Here is a 21,770-nt window from a genome sequence, read left to right as displayed (position 1 = left end):
GGTTGGTCTCTTCTCCCAGGCAATCAGCAGTAGGACAAGAAGATACGGGCTTAAGCTCTGTCAGGGGAGTTTTAGGTTGGATATTAGAAAGAAGTTCTTTACAGAGAGAGTGATCAGCCATTGGAATGGCCTGCCCAGAGAGGTAGTAGATTCACTGTCCCTGGAGGTTTTTAAGATGAGGCTGGATGTGACACTGGGTGCCAGGACCTAGTAATCACAGTGGAATTGGATCAAGGGTTGGACTTGATGATCTCGGAGGTCTCTTCCAACCCAGTTAATTCTATGATTCTAAACATTGTGTCTAATAAGCAGTATTCAGACAAAAGAACATGGTAAGTCTGCTGGGATCAGGTGGGAAGAGATACTTCAATCTCACTCACTCATCTCTCTACATGTGGAATGCTGCTGCTTCCAGCTGCTAAGCCTGCAGTGTTTGGGAGCGATTGCTCACTACAGCCCACAATCAGAAGGGAAGAGGACTACATACAAACACACTGGTGGATTTTAACCCATGTTAATTTACTATACATTTGCTCAGTGGTAACACATACAATCCATCTTTTCAACTGACCAGTACACTGCAGGAATACATTATTTCCATTTTTTTCAGAGGCACAAAATTCTTGCTCTTCCTTCAGAGCTTCTTCTGGCAGTTTGCAAAGTTTACTTATGTTCCTATATTTACGAGAACTTTATCTTCCCAATTATCATTGTTGTGCACTTCAGTTAAAAATAGGAGTCCTCCATGGTGCAAAACATTCAAAGCTTTCCTTTGGAGATTATGCAGTTAGAGAAACACTTATTTTGAAATACAGGATGCAGACACTGATAGCAACTCTCATTACTTTTGGGCAATTTAATCAATCCTTATTCACGAAATACAACAGAAGTAGTAGTAATACATATGACTGTGAATGATCATCCATGGAGTTCTTAAACTCAACTCAAAAATTAGGGCTGCTGTTCTCAGCACGTATCAAATCAAAAATCCTGTTCTTCCTTCTCTCCACACCAAGCACTAGATTTTGCATTAGAGATAAGCACTTCAGAGTCTCTATAAACACACTGTATTTTTCTACACTGTGTTTCAGAAAGGTTGAGGAAAACAAAAGATCTTTTTAAGGTCATTCTCTCTACTTCATGAAGTCTATTGCAGAGAAGGAGAGAAATGTCACAGGGGTGGAAAGAAGGACTACCATTAGAGTTGTACAGATAATAGTAAATGGAAGATGTCCCTTTTTCTGTTTACAGCTAACATCTTTCATTACACTGAATTGGCATAAACAAATCTGTACAGCACAGCATTTCTGTTCCATTGGGTATCTGCATATGCCACGTAATACATTAAATAAAAAAAAAATTAGGAATGTTTTACAAAGTTCTAAATTAAAATGGGACCCAGAAATTTAAAACCTTAAAGGCTTAATCTGAAATGTGTTTGACTTCGTGATAATGAAGGCAAAGGATAGAGTCAGAAGCATCCATACTTTTTAATGTAAGAAGCATTGATTTTATACTTATGTGTTTGACCATTTCCAGAGCTCAAGTCAACTCTGAATCATTGGAAGTAGGCAAACTCTAAATTGAACCTAACAACAGTTAAAGTTTCAACTTTCATTCAGCTTTGCCAGTTTACTGTCATGGCCACATACTAAATAAAATGGTAAGGTTTCTGTTGATTTCCTGGAGGTGTTTCAATAAAACAATCATAGATTAAAAAGACTAAGAATTGCCAATTTGAACAGAGATGCTACCATAAAAAATGGTAAGTCTAAAGAAAACTTTAAATTTGTTACAGCCAACAGTGTAAGAATCAGCTTGGAAACAGCTGTATCCAGGTACTTCAGGGAAGTTTTGTACTAGTACAGGGCTGCAAGTACAGCTTCCATAAATGCATCTACCAAAGAGCAGAAATCAATTCTGTTCTGTATGCACAAGCAACCTGTATTCTGTTGCACTCATCAGTACTGCAATTGGTTTTATACAAAATAAGGAGCTGGTTAAAGAAAATAAAGCTAGCAGTAGTGAACAACTTCTCATGAATTTGTGTTTGAACCCATGCCTGTAAATGAACAAGCTATCAAAGCACGTCAATTAGCAAGACTTTGAAACAACCACCATAAACAAACATGCAGGCAACTGTGGCAATTACATAATGAGCAAATGGGGCTAGCAATCCTCCTTAATGTTCAGTATGAGTCATGAACACAGGTTTTAATTCCTGTGCTCATTAAATAAATACAAAGATATAAATAATAAATAAATATATAAATAACTATATATAGATATAAAGATATAAATAAATAAATGAAATACTATAGTGCCCACTTGAACTGTAGTGACAAAATAAAAACCCCAGAAATCTGTTGTTGTTAACTGGACTTGTTCAAAAACATATACTTTTTGAGCCTTTACACTTAAATTGTTAAAAAAAATGAAGCAACAAACAAGCTCTATCTCCACAGTGTCCTACTGCAAAGACCTCAAAAAAGGTCTCCTCTTAGATGTACAAAGTGAGGTTTCTGTTTGGTTCAAATCTCTATCAGATATTCACTCAGGTACTATAAAACCCCAAGCCATTAGAAAGCATCCAAAGGAGGGCCACAAAGATGGTGAAAGGTCTAGAGGGGAGGTCATACAAGGAGTGGCTGAGGTCACTTGGTCTGTTCAGCCTGGAGGAGACTGAGGAGAGACTTCATCGTGGTCCCCTTCCTCATGAGGGAAAGATGAGGAGCAAGCACTGATCTCTTCTCTGTGGTGATCAGTGACAGGACCCAAGGAAATGGTCTGAAGTTGTGCCAGGGAAAGTTTAGGTTGGATACTTGAAAAAGATTCTTCATTCAGAGAGTGGCTGGCACTGGAACAGGCTGCCCAAGGAAGTGGTCAAGGGACCAAGTCTAACAGTTCAAGAAGTGTTTGTGATTCTTGGGATGGTCCTGCACAGGGTCAGAAGTTGGACTTTATTGATCCCCATGGGTGCCTTCCAATTCAGGACATTCTGTGATTCTAAGACTTCTTGGGACATAAACACCATGAGTAAGTGCTAAGTAATAACAAAGTTTTGCACTTTCTTTTCACCATTTTCAATGAATGCATCATGACCAGCATATAACCTACAAAGATACTTGATCATAAACAGAGAATTAATGGTCCCATAATTGTAATATTAAGGCTTCAATTTAGTTCACTACAGAGCTTATTTCTATTTCTGTTTGGCTTCCTCATTTTTGCAGGTTTATTTATTTTATAAAAACATGCAGCAACAGTTAATTTGAGACGAAGCTAAGAAATTTTTTTTCCCCATTGAAGTGTATCATTTAAGGTAGAAAATAAGAAATAAACTAAACAGTCTAAACCACAAATAATTCACAAGCCAATATTAAGAAAAATGAGGCTAAAGACAATTCAAAGACTCAAGATGCAGCATGTAGGGGTCAAATGCAACAGAGGTACACCCAAAATACCAGGCAGTGGAAAGATTTCGGAGAACTGACTTCCCAAGTTACAAATGCTTAACATCTTGGTCCAAGTCTGTATTGGGCCTAGGAAAGACAAGCCTTCTGTTCCTCTCAGGGCTTTTATCATCCCTGCTCCTCCCTGGCCTTCATACGTGTCCACAAGAACTTATCTTTTTTCATACCAAGGAGAGCATCTCTGGAATGCAGGAGGAGGAAACATCTAAAACTGTCTCTTGGAAAGATGACTCTTTCCAGGTTGGAAAGTTCTCTTAAGCAAAAAAACCCTAACCTCCTCATAGTAAAATCTTCCAGAAGGATCTTCTACACTTACACAGCATACGGGGAAGTGTAGTTTTGGATTTCTATGTACATGAAAACTTAAGATGCACTTGCATAGTCAGAGGAGTTATCCTCTAGAGCAGGTAAGCGTCTAAAAATTCTAATCACTGTGATTACCAATTTTAGGCGTTTGTTTGTTTTAATGTTCCTTGAACCAACCACCAAAAATAAAGTTCTGATTTCTTCTAGTGATGGGGTTGTATGTAACCCAATAACTACAACCAATGGGACCCCACCTGACTCAAACAGTTCTTCACTAGCAAGAGAGGCAATTTTTGTTTAAGAACTATCAGAACATTTACCTCACAAATACTGCCTACTAAGCTGACCAGACATCTAACTGTGCACCAGCCCAAGCTACTCCCTAAACAATGAAGATGTGGGCAGAGACAACTAAAACCATTAAATAAATTTCCAAGTGAAAATACACACTGCTCACATGGCTTTGCAATACATTCTTACTCCTTACTGAGCTCCAGAAATAGTAATTTGCATTGGATTTTGATAAACTCTGAATAACAGGTGCATCATGTGTGAGAACTGATGCAACAGCCATTTTCCAAATAACATACTGGACTTGTCTCTGTCTTCAAGGTACTTTCTGCTCCTCTTAGGAAGTTCTCTGCCCAGTTTGCCTGCAACTGACAGAAACTATAACCTCCAGTGGTTTTCTAAAGACATGCCAAGGTCATTGTTTTTGGAAGTATGTATCCATATATATGCAAAATAATTATCACTTACCTCCTGAACTGCTTTTCAGTTTTTATTTTTATGGATCCAACTGAGTTAGCAGTAGGTTAGTGAAAAAACCAGAAAACTTACCCCCCTTTACTTTGGTAGTTTATTCCCTAGAACATTTAAAGATTGTACTACTACACAAATACAAAAACCGACCTCTATACAGCAGTCCATGAGCATCCTCTGCTCTTCTTCAAAAACAATACCCGCTTGTGAACTAATTCCCCAGAGACTTTTTACCTGAACACAGTATAGTTTCCTAATATGATCAATGCAAGGACTGTATATCTTCCTTTCTGTCCTCAAAAATAGGCATTTAATTACAGTATGAGGCAGTGAGCTACGAAAGATAGGTAAAATAGCTCTGTTCTGCTGCTGCACTTTCTGGTTCATCTTGAGTTTGTATTTCTCATGTGGGTCAGAGCTACTTGTCCATGGACAGACTCAGAAGAAAAATAATACTTCCAAGTAACAGCTAGCCTTTTTAGACACACTATGCATTTCAACAAAAAAGGTATGATTGTTAGGGCACATTTTCACAGAAGCTTATCTGTCCTAATTGAGGAATGCAAAGCTCCTACTCAGCTTTAAATGAAGAGGCAGAAGTCAAACCACAGAAATCAAGAGTAAATATTTAGCAATATTAATACCGACTCATAAGCAAAGACAGAAAAGTACCCTTTTGAACACCATAAAGGCTTCCACATAAGATGTTTTCATATTCGATATCCCAATATTCATAGAAGTTGTTACCTCTGCTGCTTTTAGCTGTACAGTTCCTGGTTTATACTCTGATTCTAGTCTGGTCTTCTCAGCCATCACCTTACTCCTTTGAAGAGTCAGAACTCCTTTGAGGATGCTCAGTGGAATGATACCCTACAAAGAAAACAGAATAATTTTTTTTCCACCAGAGACTCAAAACCAATATAATCACTAACGGGCTTTAGAAATTATCCATTTTTTTTTAGTCATAACACACAATCTCACACTGTGTTCAGCTCATCAACACTGCCTCAAATTCAATGAAAAAGAAAGGTGGTTTACTGGTGACTCAAGTTCTTTAAGATGTATAGTACCCAATTACTTTCATCTCTAAGTATGTGTATACACACACACATATCACTTTCAACCAAACAATTTTACATCAAAAAAAAAACCACTTTCTCTTGCCCTTCTCCATATGTGAAATGTAAGAAAAGCCAAGGCAACCTCAGTTGTTTCTCATAGACAGAATTTGGTGGACAACGTGGTGGATTTTGATGGATGCCATGTCACACACACAGAGATGAAAAAAGGTCAAAAAATAAACACAAAAGATATATACATCTCTTAATGACAACACAAGTTGACTGACAGATGTACAGTGACTCCATTGTCTTGTTTCTTAACTGGAACAGTGTCTGACAACAGAAGGATGTTCTATTTGGGAAGCTTCCTAACAGGCTTTAGTGATTCCCAGAACCTGATTTGACAGTGTTGACATTAAAATGCTTGTTTCTTTAAACACACCAGCCCCAGGAATGACCTAGAGTCTTCAAAATCAGCATTAGATTCTTGACTGTGTGAAGGGTAGCTTCAAACTTCAAATTATGGTGCATTGAGAACATCTGTTTACCTCTTGGGTTTTGTTGGGGCCTTTGCAATATTGAATCAATATACGGAACTGTAATGTTTAGCAAGGCCATCAGCTGACAAGATTGGTAATACAAAGTTTAACAAGAAACAGGATGTACCCTTGCGAAGGAGACGGATGTATCTTTCACACGAGAAGCTAAAAAGAGACCTTGGAAGCCAGCATGGGAATCGCAAGAGACAGTGTCAGCAAGAAATGCAGAAGTTGTAAAGAATGAACAATGGGGACTGTATTCATTGTTCATTAGCCAATCCGTATTCGACACACAGCTTTCTGATATGTATTTAAGCACTGCTGTTAGGCACAATAAACGAATCAGACCCTTAACTCCATGAGTGGTTGAGTCTGTTTCCGCTTGCCTGACATGCCCGCAGCAGGGTTTTTTTATGATTGGCATATAAATACAAAGGAATCCTCTCTCTTAATGAAAGGGAGGACAAAGTTTCAGCTGTCAACACAGAGGACAAGATGAAGATTTAGTGTGTTAGCTTCTGACCACAATGGCGAGTCAAGATCTGACAAGGTTTGATATTTGAATTTCTATATTGTGAACTTGGACATAGGAAAATGTCTATTTCCAATTCTCTTAAGCAACTTAAAAACAACTATGAGAAATTCAAACTGGAAAAAAAATTAAAAAGGGAGATGAAAAATAGAAAACATTAAGACTATTCAGTAACAAGAGCACAAACAGAACTAAATCTAAAAGCAGTGCCAGAATCTAACTGTGGAACACAGCTCTTTCTCTCAACTGGTTGTGAAGTATTGACATGTATTACGTACATGTCAGGTACACTCTGCCTTGTGTGTTTGTGTAAATATACACGCAGCCTGTCTTAGTTGACTGACCAACTCTTTTAAAAAAGAGATCATATTACCATTCACATGCACACACAAATCCCCAAGCCTATTTTAAACTTCCCACTGTGGTAGAAATGAGTATGTCTGAAACATATAACTACTGAAATTTTTCTCACTTTAATAACCTACAGCTAGTATAACTACAGAATCTAGTAAAGAAAATATAAATACTCACATAACTTTAGAAGCATTCATGAAGTCTGGCTTGGGAACAACTAGATATGTATGGATTTCAACTATTGCGATAAAACACATAATGAAATATATCTCCCTTGTACCAGACCATTTGTCTTCCCTTCAGTATGTACTAGCATGTATTTGTTACAGCACACCAAGTGTGAAATTGAGTTGACATACAACTGAAATAAATCCCTCTTGCAATCAATAACTATTTCAGGCAAATACCATCCATCCTTCCCTACACTCTTGGTATTCTGAGAAACACACAGTACGTGTCCGATCTGTTTTCCTGTGCTGGGTGAAAAACAAATTAAGAGACATTCTTCAGGTAGGTCATACAGCACTCAGTAAACAACTTCAGCTGCACTTTACAACAACGTACTTGAACCGTTTATGTACTGGGAAATGGGCATCAAATATAAAAAATCAAAAGCCTATTTCTATAAAATCCTGTTCTAAACACAGAACATTTGCACAAGTTTTGAGAAGTTACTTTTCAAAACAGTTACTAACTGCACAAGTTCTGTAATTTCTATGAAGTAATCTACAGTTTTAGTAATACTTTTAATATGGTAGGTGTCTTCTGCAATTCTTTGGCATTTTCAAATTACTGTGGCTGGCTGACCCAAAGATAATCTCTGAAACAACGCAATTGTTGCCAAGTCCACACCTATCGACAAACAAACAACCCACCCATTCGAGGTATTTTTTCTGTATTATATAAGTGTCAGCAACTGAAGTGTTTAGGAATCCTCCTCACTTTGAAGGTAACACTCAGCTCTTTTCAGGGGTAAGCAAGAACATGTTTCCATGTTGGTAAGTCATGGCAAAGGGAAAACATGCACGCTCAAATTGTTTGCAAGAAGAGGATCATTTCTTTCTGAGTGCACAAGCAGATTCCCTTGGAACTAAATGTCTTCTAATTACTAAAACAAGCCAACCAAACTCCACCAACCTTCCCCCTGTTTAAAAAAAAAACAAACCACACTTAAGAAAATTCACCTTATAGCATTTTCCATCACTAGGACTTGCACGCTTAAGTTAATGCAACAATTAAGTCCAGACTGTTTTTTGAGTTAAAGAAAAACCTTATGACACTGGAGCCTGAGACCTGAGTATCTTTCCCATTCTTGACATTTTCCAAAATCACAGATACGTACAGTTTCAGGTCACTTTTCCACATAACTAATGATATTCTCAGTAAAAACAAGAACAAAACAAAATAAAACAAAACAAAACAAAAACCAAATGAAAAAAAAGGCGATTATGAACTCGGGTGGAAGAGAAAACTCAGAGCCAGGAAGTATTCAGAAAACATTGTCTGAAATGGTTACACAGTTCATTCCTGTATTTACTGAATAAAACCATGGATTGTTAAGACTTCAGTCACAGAGTCTCAATCAACATAAGCAAATGATCTACAGTGACAGGTGAACAAGTTCAAGCTGATATAGCCTTCAAAAGGACTTTCTCTTGAAGAAAACTAACTTGTAATATTTACAGCAACACATCCAAATGCCGCCTGTCTCCTACTTAAACTAACAGAACTGGACTTTTCATATTACCGTGAGAGTAGCTCAACTGATTAAAGCATGGTGCTAACAAAGCAAGGCTGTGGATTCAACCCCTGGATGGACCACTCACCTAAGAGTTGGACTTACTGATCCTTATGGGTCCCTTCCAACTCAGAACATTCTGTGAACTCTGTGAATAAAAGTGGAATACACACCAAGATACAAATACATACCTTTGTGAGATGCATAAACTCAGTAACAAGTTCTGCTTTCTGCTTATTTATTTCTTTGATCTTTAGGTTTGCCAGTTGAGATTCCTTCTCTAGATCAATGGCATCTTGTTCCAGCTGTCTTAAACTATGGGAGGAATCAATACTTGATTAAACATGATTAAAAATAAATTGTAATGAAAATACAAAAATTCTTCAACTTGATGATAAACCAATAGTTATCAAGAATATGAATTTTTAAATCTAAACATTCCAAATACATTAGAGGCATTCCTAATCTCCGCTTTTTAAACTGAACACATAAAGAAGACAAAAAAATTAATAAATAAACTCCAATTTTGGCTACTAATAGCATTAGCACAAGCAGAGTCCTTAACTTCTGTAAATTTCAAAGAAAAAAAATCAGCATTCTGCTACTAGATCTTTACAATACAACACAGGAGAGTTCAGGAAGTTTGCTTATTTCTTTTTAGGTTTCCTACAAAAAAACCCAACAAACCTGTGTCCTCATCTTAGCACAGAAAAACAGAATTTTCACTTGTCCTAAGCTTCCAAAATATGTACAAAGAGATTCATATGAAATAATCACGATGTTTTAGTGAGTTGAAAAGCATTTGGAATTGCCAAACAGGCCAAGAGGACAATCTACAAACTAATCATTCTTACTTTAATCCCTGGAAAACTCCAGAGCAAGGCCCCTCGGAAAACAATTCTAGGGGCATAAGAGAGATGGTGATCAGAACATTTAGTAAGCACTTACAAGGGGTACACTATACCTGATGAATCCAACTGTAAAAGAACAAGGTGACAGGAGATCAAATGGTTGTAATTTACCTCAATTTTAGCAAGGCTTTCTGTTAAAAGCTGATAAAAGCTCACCTGCACACATATAAAGGAGAGACAACAGCAGGTGAGGGAAGCCCAAGCAATACCCTACACCTTAGCTACTCACAGGCCCATCACAGTACCTAACAGTCCATGAAACGCTCATGTCCACAAACCCAGAGCAGCATAGGGGCACCCTAGCAGATGGGAATGCAAATTCAGGACTCAGAGGAAGGGACACCCTGTCCCCAGACAGCCTCAGCACCAGTGTCCAGGTAAGCTGACTTACCCAACCAGGTAAGTCAATATCACAGCACCCTCTGGGCTAAGGGTGGGTTGCTTCCTTGAGATGGAACTGAATCATAGAAGTGTTTAGGTTGGAAAAGACTGTTAAGATCATTGAGTTCAACTGTTACCCTAACACTGCCAGGTCCTCAAAAACACCCTTCACTAAGAGCCACATCTGCATGTCATGTAAGAAAACTGAAAAACCAACCAAAACAAAACAAAAAGCTACTCTGATATGCAGTAATACAGCCCTCATGTAATTTCAGGCTCTGAAATGCAAAAATATATTTGAAAAAGCTACTGCCCTTTAAGGTTACAGCAATACCACATGGGGCTCCAAGGATGAACGAGAACATGCCTCTCTGTGCCTCCCTCTGCAAGATCAAACAGCAGCCCCCAACCCTAATTCAACTGTCGGCACCACCTTTGGTGGCAGTTCTCCTGGCAGAGTCACACCTCCTACCCCACCCAATTATCATGAAATCACACATCATAGGAAGGCACCTGCTTTTCTGTGAAAGCTGCACCTGGTTGGAGAGGAGTGAGTAGAATGTAAATGACAGCCACCAGAGTGCACCACAGGTCAGAGGTGGACATGGTGCCAGCCCCTGGTACAAGATAAACTGTACAAGAGTGTTTGATCCCTAACAAAGACCAAGCCACACTAGACAGTAGTCTAGTGGGTAGGTATGTGTGTCACTAAGGATGAGATCACAGGAAGAAATGGCTACTGGAGGGACCAGGGGAGTCCAGCCAGGTTGCCAGACAGCTGTCTCTACTGGCAAGACCCGCTGGTATGTGTATGCATTTAAGGGTAAAATGGCAGGGGTAATGGTTATGGCTACAGGGCAAGGACTGGGACAATCACCGTTACTTCTGTACATTTGTATTGCCTCAATGTTTCTGAGGGAAGGACCATAGAAAGGGCTACTGGGAAACTACAGAGTCACACCCAGTTCAGCATGTGTGTACACATGGGTGAGACAATCTGTCCAAGCAACAGAAGCAGGGCTAGAGCCTCAGGGGCTTGCATTCCCAGGTACCAGCCACTAGGGAGACTGAGGTCCAGAGGCAGTTACTGTGCAGATTCAGTGTCTGGACCCAGCTGTTGATGGGACCCACATTGCCCATAGGTACATGTAGAAGCTTTACTAGGGGAGTCCCACACTGCTCAGAGAGCATAGAAACATGAGGCACCCACTGGTGCTGCATTTGCCCCATTGCTTTGTGTGTCCATCTGTGTTGTATGGTCATGTATATATAAGTTCTTCAGATGTGTTCTGTGTGAGAGTATCTGCTTAGAAGTCAGGATTAGCCTCACTACTGGATACATGTAAGAGGACTGAGTTGCATCAGCTCCATCTTCCCCTCAGTCTGCTGGAAGCAGACTAATTTCTAACTTTTTCAATGCTGTCTCCCACACTACAGCTGCATTCAAGTTTGAAAACGACAGTCTGAATTAATGGAAGATTAGATCAGTAAAAAAGTGGTTAGATGGTCACTCTTGAGTTTGTTGTATCCTGCCTGGAAGCCAGTATCAAGTGGGGTACCACAGAAGTATGTTCTGGGGCCTGTCCTGTTTAACACTCCTGCCAGTAACACAACAAGCAGAAGGCACCTGTCACGAAGCTTTCTGACTACACTAAAAACTGGGGGGAGGAATAGGCCTCCTGTTTGGAGGGATCAACAGAATGCTCATGAGATTCAGCAAGGATAAATGCAGAGCCCTGTAGAGAGAAGCAGGTGGGTCTGGCAGTGATACAGGCTCAGGACAGACTGACTGTAGCAAAGCTCTGCAGGGAAGGACCTGGGGTACTGGTGAAACAGTGAGGTGTGCGTAAGCAGGCAGTGTGCCCGGGCAGCAAACATGGTCCTTGGCTGCATGAGTGGAAACAGACTGAGTGATTTTTTTCTCAGCACTGCACATGGTCAATGAATGACAGTGGTCCAAAGCTGAAACAAAAATGACTGAGACTGGATGTCAGTGTTGCCTACTGCCTTCTGGGAGTGTCAGCTTAAACCAAACACCTCTTCAGCCATGCCCCCAGATTCTGCCCTATGACAAAGCATAAGGGAAGAACTAATTGCAGAGGCCCACAAAACAAAAAAACGTTATGAAAAATGCTATGGACAATCAGGTCCAACTCCAAACCCTGACATTCTTACTTAGAACCATTTATGTACATTATGGTATTATCTAGATATGTGCCACTAAGATAAATATGGTAATATTAGGGGTCACTGCATTGAATTATTCAAACTGGAATCCTATGATTTTATTACAGGAAACAATCTGTAACATTGTTACCTGTTGTCTCAGATATTGCCTTAAATCTTAACTTCTAAACACCTTGCTTGTCTTGATTATCACCTCTTATCTGATGCTCAACTATTGGTTACTTTGTAAAAAGCACACTGTAGTAAGGAGAAGTCAAAAATAACTTTGTTATTAAAATGTTCATTTTACAATAGACAAAATGGTTTGTTTCCTACCTATCATACTTCAAAATAATTTTTGATTCCAACTGTCTCCTTCTGTTTCCTCTCTCTAAAAGCTCCTTCTTCTGTTGCCTGAGCTCATTGTCTCTATGTTCCAGATGTTTCTGTCTCTCAAACAATGTAGTCAAACGCATATCCAACGACTTCAACATGTTATTGATGTCCTGAAATAAAAGAATATACATCACTAGCATTCTTATTACAAATATACCATATTAACAACATGCAAGTACGCTCCTCTTACTGCATAGTAAAATGGGTAGTAGTTCACAACATACACAGCACAGAAATAAATTCCTACCTGTTGTTGGTTTTCCAACTGTCTTCTTTCATCAGTATCCACAGAACCACTGAGAAACTGTGCTGCCCTCAGGAACGTGTTAGTAGAGAAGGTTAGATTTGTATAAGCAGATACTTTAATAATGTATCTTTCTTCCGCTGTGTATATTTGCTTAATTTTGGTTTCTCGTATAACCTAAAAAAACACACAAAAATATTAATCTGATAAAAGCGTTACTTAAGGCAATGCTTTTCAGAACAATGAATAAACTAAAATCCACAGTAAAAAACTTCAGCTTATGCAAGACTCTGACTTGTTAACAACCTTTGCAAAAAGATGATGCTATGTTTCATGCAGCATTATACTTGTAATTCAGACTGGTGAGCAAAGAACTGTTAACTGTTACTCTTGTCAAACAGAATTAAACAGGTTATGGCTATTGCTATGTTACAGACACCAGAGGGAACTGTTAATATTTGTATTATACCATGAACAAGGACTGTACTGGCTGTAGATGCATAACATGTTGCACACATAGCCTGTGTAAAACAGAAATAAAGTACTCAAGAAATTAAAAGATGAAGCCATAAAGTGAGCTGTAATGCATTATCTTCAGTCAAGTAAATGCATCTGGAGAAAAAAGGAGGTATGAAAATACTAGTTGCTACTTTTAAATTACTCATGTCAAAAAGGATACGGTAAATCTTTCGTTATTTCTAATAATGCAGGTTAACACAGTACTTCAAAAAGTTATAAAGACAAAGTGTTCAATAAACCAGAAAACAGCAAAAAGCTTCCACAGGGTAAGATAAATCTGACTAAAAATTTTGTTCAGTTTATAGACACAGCACCAGCTGTACTCTGTTGATTTGGTTCAGTAGAGTGTTTACTTTGCTTTACCACTTAGACTCTGGTTGACAACTGTTCTTGTTTCAGCCCAGACAGGGTTAATTTTCTGCCATAGCCGAGAAAGGGTATGGCTGAGGGGTCATGGTCCAGGTGTCTCAGGTCATTAGGGAAGAGATGCACCATACAGGTGAACTCAGGACAGAGGGGTGGACTTAACCATGGACACTCTCCCAGGTTATCCACAACTGCGAAACACCCACTGCAGTCAAGCAGCCAAATGGGTGAAGCCTCTGTGGTAAGGGGAGTAATGGACTAAATATAAATACAGGGGGCCTGGCAGATGGATTATTCAGCCACATCCCCTCTTGTCTATTGCAAAAAATTAACCCTGTCTTTGGCCCAAACCAGAACACTGACTTGGAAGAGCTTACAGATGAAAGATAGATTTAGTTTTCTGTGAAGTACTGTTTTAAGATCATTGAATTTGTTAAAATGTCTTGCAGTATATTAGTCTATAATGAACTGTTCCCACTTCTAAAGGACAAATAAACTGAGAAGTAAAATCACTAAAGCAATTTTTTTTGCTTTCTCCACATTAACTTGACAGAGAATTTCCAAAATAAAATTCTAGACCACAGGTGTTTGTGCTACTTCAGATACCTTACCCTTTCAATCATGTCCCTGGTCTTCTCTGTTCCCACAGGAACTTCATGAACACGATATTGGTAACAAAGGTAACTCATCACAGGACGAGGAGCATCAAATAACTCCCGTAAATATGAGAAAAATCCATATTGGCTGAAGAGAAGGAAAATCAAGTATCCATCAGAACCCAAATTTAGCAGGTAAGCAAGCTGGAGTTACTAAGTCAGAATGAAGTCCCACTAACCCAGAACTGAACTGGTCTAAAAATCTGATTTGCAAAGAGAATTCTAATGGATAGTAATAGCAAAAAAACCCTGCATTTAAAACCGTTTCCCCAACACAACCTGATACATACTGTAATTCCTCAATAGGTCTTGAAGGGAGGTTTTCAGCACATGATTCAGCAGGTGCACATACAGAATTCACTCTTAGTTTCTGATTATCCCGGATCTACATTAGATTTGGTAAAAAAGACCAGAAAATTCACCATATGAAAATAAAGTATTTATTATCAATTTACAGTGTCAGAATTCTTTTAAACTGATGACCTCTGAAAGAACCCACACAAATACACTCTAGCTCAGGCATAACTAAGTTCTCTAAAAGCAGACTCTGTTAATGTCTCTAAGTATTATGCACTACAGGAAAACAAAAGCAATCAAATCCAGGGCCAGGTGCTCAATCTAAACAGCTAATCTGGATGCAATAAGGAAGCCCATGGTCTCAAGCTGCATAGCCATTTTACACAGTGAACGGTAGACCACTGACTGCAAACATGCTGAAAAACCTAACCCTAACAGCACAGAAAAGACTGGGGATATAAATGAAACATCAGTTTAGCTACTCAAAGCAGCTTTGCACTGGGTTCCAGAACTCTTCAGGCAGGACAAGCCCTCAGAACCTCAGATATCACCACTATTGTTCATGTATATAAAAATTACTAGCTTCTGTGAAGGGCAGACAGGTCTTCAAAAATTGCAGAACAGTTTGTCATTAAGCACACTATTCTGTGGACAGCAGATGGGAAGGATTATGACAGTTAAACACTATATCTTCTGGCTTTTTCCTCCTGCATCATTTACCTGGTTTTCAAAAGGAACAATCTCCTCATTGATTCAGGAAGCACCAGTACTAAGAAAATACAAGCCTGATTTGCTACTTGGACCATTGCATCTCACAAAAGATGCTCTCTTGTCTCTTTGGTGAGAAGGCACTGCAAAATCTTAGTACTCAACTTGTAGATCCCCACTCTGGCCCATTTTCTTATACACAGTATTTTATACTTAGCAATTATCACCTTGCCAAAAAAGACAAGAAGGTATTTCTAAAAAGACATTTTCTTAATATTTTTGCATTCTTCCAGTTAGTATAAGATTTAAAGTATAAGTATTATATCTTATAGTATAAGATATAAGTATATTATAGTATAACATCTTATATGATTAATAAAACCTTAATCCAGAAGAAAACCTTTAAACACTTTGCATTAGTTATTTTTTCAATCAAAACTTAGTATTTACTTGGTAAAGTCCAAAGCATAAAGTTCCTACATCAGTATTTAATCAATTTTTAAAGTGGGGCCAACTTGCCTCTACAAGAAACACTTCCATATCTTCTTGACTCTCAAAAACGAAGGCCCGCATGTCATCGCTCGAAATGTGGTTTTCAACATATTTAGCATGTCTACTGTCTCTTGGATTGATCTAAGAAAGGTAATGAGAAAGTGATTTAATAAAATTGGACTTATCACCCCCCAAAACATTGTAAATAATCAAGATGATATCCAAGACTACATTTAATGAAAACAAAGAAAATGTCTTTAAAAACTTATTCCCCACCTTTTTTGCAACCAATTCTCTTGGGAAGAAACCTACTCTAAGTCACAGGTCATTGTGCTTAGTTTTTAGCCATGCATATCCTTCTTCACCACACCCAAAGCTATCAACTCTTCTCTCCATATCACCTCTGCCTCTTCTGCTTCACCCTAACCTTCAATTGCAACCACTCCCATCTGATGTCTAGTGGCCCTGCTCCAGTACTACTAAGGCTTCTCATGGTTCAGAAACAATCAAACTGATGAATTAACAAACAGAAAACACCACACTCCACAAACTATTCATATGCAATTCCCCTTAATTTGATACCACGAAGATCAACTACAAGTAGAGTGAAGCACTAACCAGATAGATTTTGAGACTGACTGAATTGTCTTTGAATTCTTTAAAAAAAAAAATCCAAGTTCAATGGATGAAGCTTGTCATATCTGAAATGTTAATGTATTTTTCAGTTAACTCTCACTAGTAATTAGATATTATGTCACTTTACATAACATGTAAAGGCAAAATTAGACAGACCTAGGCAATCTAATAACATCAAGTCAGCCAAAGGCTGGGTACAGTTAACAGCAATTTGAAAGCTAGAATTTTTAAGTACATGAAACTAACTTATATACCACATGTGGTGGTTTTGGTTGGGGTAAAGTTAGTTTTCTTCACAGTGGCTAGTATGGGGCTGCGTTTTGGATTTATGCTGAACACAGGGTTCATAATACTGAGACATTTTTGTTATTGCTGAGCAGGGCTTACACAGAGCCAACACCTTCTCTGCTCTTCATACTGTCACGCTGGTGAGGAAAGTGCATTGGGAGACTGGGAGGAGTTATGATCAGGACAGCTGACCTAGACTGACCAATAGTTTGTTCCATACCATATGACAGCACACAAAGTATAAAAAGTAGGGGAAAGAAGGAGAAAGGGGACATTTGGAGAAATGGTGTTTTGTCTTCCCAAGTGCTGTGGTTTACAAACAGTATTCTCCAATTTAGTAGTCCCACTAAAACCATGCTGCCACTCACTCCCCACTTTCCCTTCCCTTTCCAGCTCCCACAGGATGGAATTGAGAACTGGATGTACAAAAGTTGAAAATCAGAGGTTGAGAAAAGAACAATTTATGTGAACAGTAATGAGATAAGAAAATGAACAGTAACACCCCCAATATTAATTACAAAAAGTGTAAGACACTATTTACACTGAAAGCTCGCAACAAACACTGACTGGCTCTTTCCCACCACACTTCCTCCTGACCAGAAAGGAACACCCTTCCTCTCAGAAGCAGCAAGAGTCCCTTTTTGCCACACCTTTCAATTCTATGATACGAGGTGGGATCAACAACATTAGGGTCTGGCCCCTCAGCCACACCTCCTCTCAGCTATTGCAAAAAAATTTACCTTGTAATGGTGACTTGGTGTCCTGGTTTTAGCCAAGGACAAGTGATGGGGTCATGCTATCCTGAAGGTTGAACACCTGCCTGCCCACAGGAGGCAGTGAATTAACTCCTTATTTCACTTCACCTGTGTGCACAGCTTTTGGTTTCCTTATTAAACTATCTTCATCTCAACCCATGAGTCTTTAGGCTTTTACCCTTCTGATTCCTTCCCTGGTCCTGCTGGGGGGGACAAGAGCGAGCGAGCAGCTGCTGCCTGAGGCTTGGTGCTGGCTGGGGTTGAACCACAACACAAAGAAAAATTGAGACATCAATGGATGTTACAGAGTGTAATGTGGCCTTAAAGTAAAACCAAACCCTATCGAAGCATTTGTAAAATTAACTTGATGTGGTCTTCCAGGAATAATTGAAATTCTGGTAATAACAGGAAATACTCGGGATTCTGTACCAAACAAAAGTAATTTTGAACAGCCCTAGTGATGGACAAAAATATAAGAATTGATATACAAATATTCTAACATACTTATTTAAATTGTAGCAATACACTATTAAATAAGTTTGCAATTCTGACGGAAGTGCACTGGAGATCTTCATCCTCGTCACATTACATGGGGCATATATAGCAAGATGCTGGGATAATGATGGACTAATACACACAAAAAAAAAATCTATATCCTCTTTGAAAATGTATCCCTGTTATTCCTAGAGAGTACAGCATCTGTCAAACCAAACCACAACTAGGGGTAGATCATGTGTTTCTGTCTGTAGCTGGCTGTGTAAAGCAAACCAGAAAGATACCTGGGGACCACAGACGTGTAACCATAGCCAAGCAGGCTGTGCTATAACGGGAGATATTCAATGCCAATACCACTGCTTTTCAAAGCAGCAAGTAAGAGCTACTGAAGTCTAAATAACTGGATGCACCTTAAGAGAAAATCAGCAATAGACACTTTCTTGAGAAGTGAAGAACTATCCTATCTCAATCAAAGTTAAGAACTAGAGTATTACCTATAGAATTATAATTACAAATAGTTCACCATATTAATGTATCCTGCATGTACTTGGCACGACATTCCAAGGTGTGTCTTAAAAGTTTTTAAAGTCATTCTCCAAGTCTTGCAACACAAATAATCTAACCATTAACCAGTCAGAGTGATATGCAAGTAAATTTTCTTACTTCAAGCATCATGGGTTCATAAACGTTTTTTTTAAACTTGTCTTTGTTCTTTCTTAGCCACATAAGAGCAGAGTATGTGTCTGGGAATCTCCCTTTAAGGTTCTCCTCCTTCATTTTCATTATATTATTAAGTTGTCCAAGGTGATCAATTATTCCTGTAATTTAAGATAGTTTCTTAAACAGAGTTCACAGCAAGTATACACTATAACTAGTATTTTCCAGTATTTAGTGACCACACTACTCCAAAAAGAAGGTTGTTAGTAAATGCTAAGAACTATATTTCTCTTTCCAGAATTGAGATGCTACTTAAAGAAATCTTAAGAACTATTAAGGTTTAAAAACTAAAATAGAGCTAAAGCTTTAAGAATAACAAAATGTGGTAGCACAGTAAAAGTACAGCCATTTCGCCCTAACAGTCTGTTTCTTCAAGACTTTGTTTTTTAAATACAGTGATAGAACAAAGTATCCCAAGAGAAAAGAGGCAGTGGGACTAGTAACATGAATACCTGTGTGTTATTTCATGCTTGCAAAAAACAAAATGTATGACAACAGACTGTGTGTGCTAGTCAGCAGAAACAGATCAAATAGTTTCTGTGCTGCTCAAGAGAAAATACATTGTGTCTCTCTCCTGAGATCTCTTGGACTCACTGTACCTCAGTTTCTTCTTGGATTTTTGAATTTTGTTTCTCAGAGAGAAGTTACCATAAATCCTAGGCTAAACAAGCTTTCTGTAGTTCATCTAGAAAGAACAAATTCTCCATCAGTAGCTAATACAGAGAGAAATATATATCTCCATTTATTAAAGAGATAATTGTAAAAACTGGTTTTATTTTTTGCATCCTACTAACTACACACCTTCCTTTAGTAAACCAAAAAATCCCAAAAGGAGTCCCTTTACCTGAGATCAGAAATATTAATTTTTTTTAAGAATCGTTTTGAGGTTAAGTGTTACTTTCAAATCTTCTCATTCTATTTTTAAAGTGTTATCTATTATTTTTAATAAAACAGAAGAGAGGACTGCTATATACATATGCCAACTATGACATATGCTTGAGGTAGACACCTGAAATTATTTCACTAGAGGAGGAAAAGTAGATTCTGTACGGTCATTAAAACAGTAAAATAAAGCAACAAACAAAAACCCAAGTAACTTACTTTTCTGTTCTCTCTCTTGATTCCTTTTCTCTGCTCTTAGATCACTGATATCATTATCGATATTTGTCCTTTCTTCTTGTATTTTTTTCAGCTCATTATTAACAGCATCAATTTGTGGCTGAAGATTCTCACATACTGCCATTGTATTCAGCTCATTCTTCCATGCCTCTATCATCTCCTGAGTTTTGCATATTTTGCTCTGTCTGTCCATTTCTTCATCTTTTTTCATTCTCAGTGCTTGCTTAATTTCTTCAATCTAAAAATTTTGAGTATTTTCAATAAGAAAGGAGTTTAGTACAGAACTAGTATATAGTCTACAGATATATATACATAAACACCTGGGATACCTGTGCAGCTGGTATTAAATGCTGATGTAACCGTACGCTAAACCCCTAAGAGTCTGTTACAATTCCAATAGCACTATGACAGCTGAATTACATAAGCAAAAATACAATTAGGTCTTTAAAATAATTGTTGAAGTTCTTCATTTTCACCAAAGCAGAAGCCTAAAGCTTAGCTTATTCCTTAACACACTGAACAGTTAGTCTGTGATTAAATAAAACCTATAGCACAAACACAACTTGGAAATTTTGACTCTGTATCCTTACACATTTTACTTAATGCATTTCTTGACCAAGCTCTTAGATTAAGCTCTAGTACTGGTTTATATCTCTGCATTTTCTTTTGAAAAGATGCCGGATGTATACAGTTACCAGAAGCAACAATCTCACCTCTCACACGGAGGGTCTGAGGGCAAACACAATGCTGAAGGCATCACTACAGAGACTGTAGCTTTTCAGGGAAAGCCTGTCATATACAGTGTGTGTATATACATATATTTATATACACATATTGTCTATTCCTAAATTCATTGCACCAAGGCAACTCATTTTATGTAGAATACATGTCCCTTAGTAATACCTGGTTGACTAACAGGAGTTTTAAAGATTCCTTGTGTACTGAAGGAAGTGAAGCGTGCAAGCACTTGCAGCATTTTCATGGAAATTTGCCTCTCTGCTAACAGAAGAGTAGACAAAACAGAGAACACAGAGAAACATCAAAGAAAGTCTCAAATATAAAAACTTTTACCTTTTTTGCTTTCATCTCCAAAGCATCTTGCTTCTGTTTAATTTTCTGGGAAATCTCTGTGATTTTAGTGGTCTGCATACAGAAAGGTATTTAAATTGTAGCCATAAATTCAGTTATACTTGTGACAAGCAGTCATATTTTAAGCAACATTCTGTAAAACATAACTAAACATTTACTCCACATTTTACTACTGACAAAGTAATTTACATTTTTTTATTATCTTTAACTATATGTGTAACTATATCTGTAACTAAATCTGTAATTTCAGCAATTTGTGAAGAATTTAGAATGGCATGTTCACAACCATTCAGTCATAGATCTACTACTTCAGGTATGACATACAGAGGAAACGTCCTAACCTAATTTGAATTTAAAGTAACTCCATCCTTGATTTCAACAAAATGTTACATATTCAGATCCTTACAATTATAAAACGCTATCGCCCCTTTTTCCAAAACAACTTTATCAAGGAAAGCTGATACTTAAGAGCAAGCAAGGCATTAAATTCCTGGACACAAGTTGGCCAAAGAGAATTTGCCAGTCATCTTGCCTCTGAAGTGGACTGTGATGAAGCTATATCCTCCACAGCTGAGCTTGACAGCTTGTTGGCTCATGTGTAGGCATCCCTGTCTCTACTCTTTCTCTATCCGCAAATTCTATAAAGGTGTATAATAATACACAGTGGAAGGAACTTTCTGGCAACTCCCAGTCCAATTGCTTTCTCAGACTAGGTTTTATTAGTGCCCAGGCACTTACACATCTGAGTTCAAAACACAGTGGAGTGTATT

General features: G+C 38.1%; 1 protein-coding gene across 1 annotated transcript in view; it reads right to left on the bottom strand.

Annotated features, from left to right (window-relative positions):
• The window catches only part of SMC5 (structural maintenance of chromosomes 5), a 58,376-nt gene that overhangs the window by 9,966 nt on the left and 26,640 nt on the right, over window positions 1–21,770 (bottom strand). The window contains exons 8-17 of the mRNA XM_050328986.1: window positions 20,983–21,054; window positions 19,894–20,149; window positions 18,739–18,893; window positions 15,929–16,042; window positions 14,695–14,789; window positions 14,360–14,492; window positions 12,867–13,040; window positions 12,560–12,729; window positions 8,957–9,080; window positions 5,289–5,411 (exon numbers count right to left, since the gene is read on the bottom strand). Coding sequence (XP_050184943.1) covers window positions 5,289–5,411; window positions 8,957–9,080; window positions 12,560–12,729; window positions 12,867–13,040; window positions 14,360–14,492; window positions 14,695–14,789; window positions 15,929–16,042; window positions 18,739–18,893; window positions 19,894–20,149; window positions 20,983–21,054 — 1,416 coding nt within the window. The remainder of the gene's footprint in view (window positions 1–5,288; window positions 5,412–8,956; window positions 9,081–12,559; window positions 12,730–12,866; window positions 13,041–14,359; window positions 14,493–14,694; window positions 14,790–15,928; window positions 16,043–18,738; window positions 18,894–19,893; window positions 20,150–20,982; window positions 21,055–21,770) is intronic.

Source organism: Myiozetetes cayanensis, unplaced genomic scaffold (assembly GCF_022539395.1).
Source record: "Myiozetetes cayanensis isolate MyiCay16 unplaced genomic scaffold, myiCay2020 scf4, whole genome shotgun sequence".
Taxonomy (NCBI): domain Eukaryota; kingdom Metazoa; phylum Chordata; class Aves; order Passeriformes; family Tyrannidae; genus Myiozetetes; species Myiozetetes cayanensis.
The sequence above is the reverse complement of the archived record's forward strand: the minus strand, read 5'-3'. Positions and strand labels throughout refer to the sequence as shown.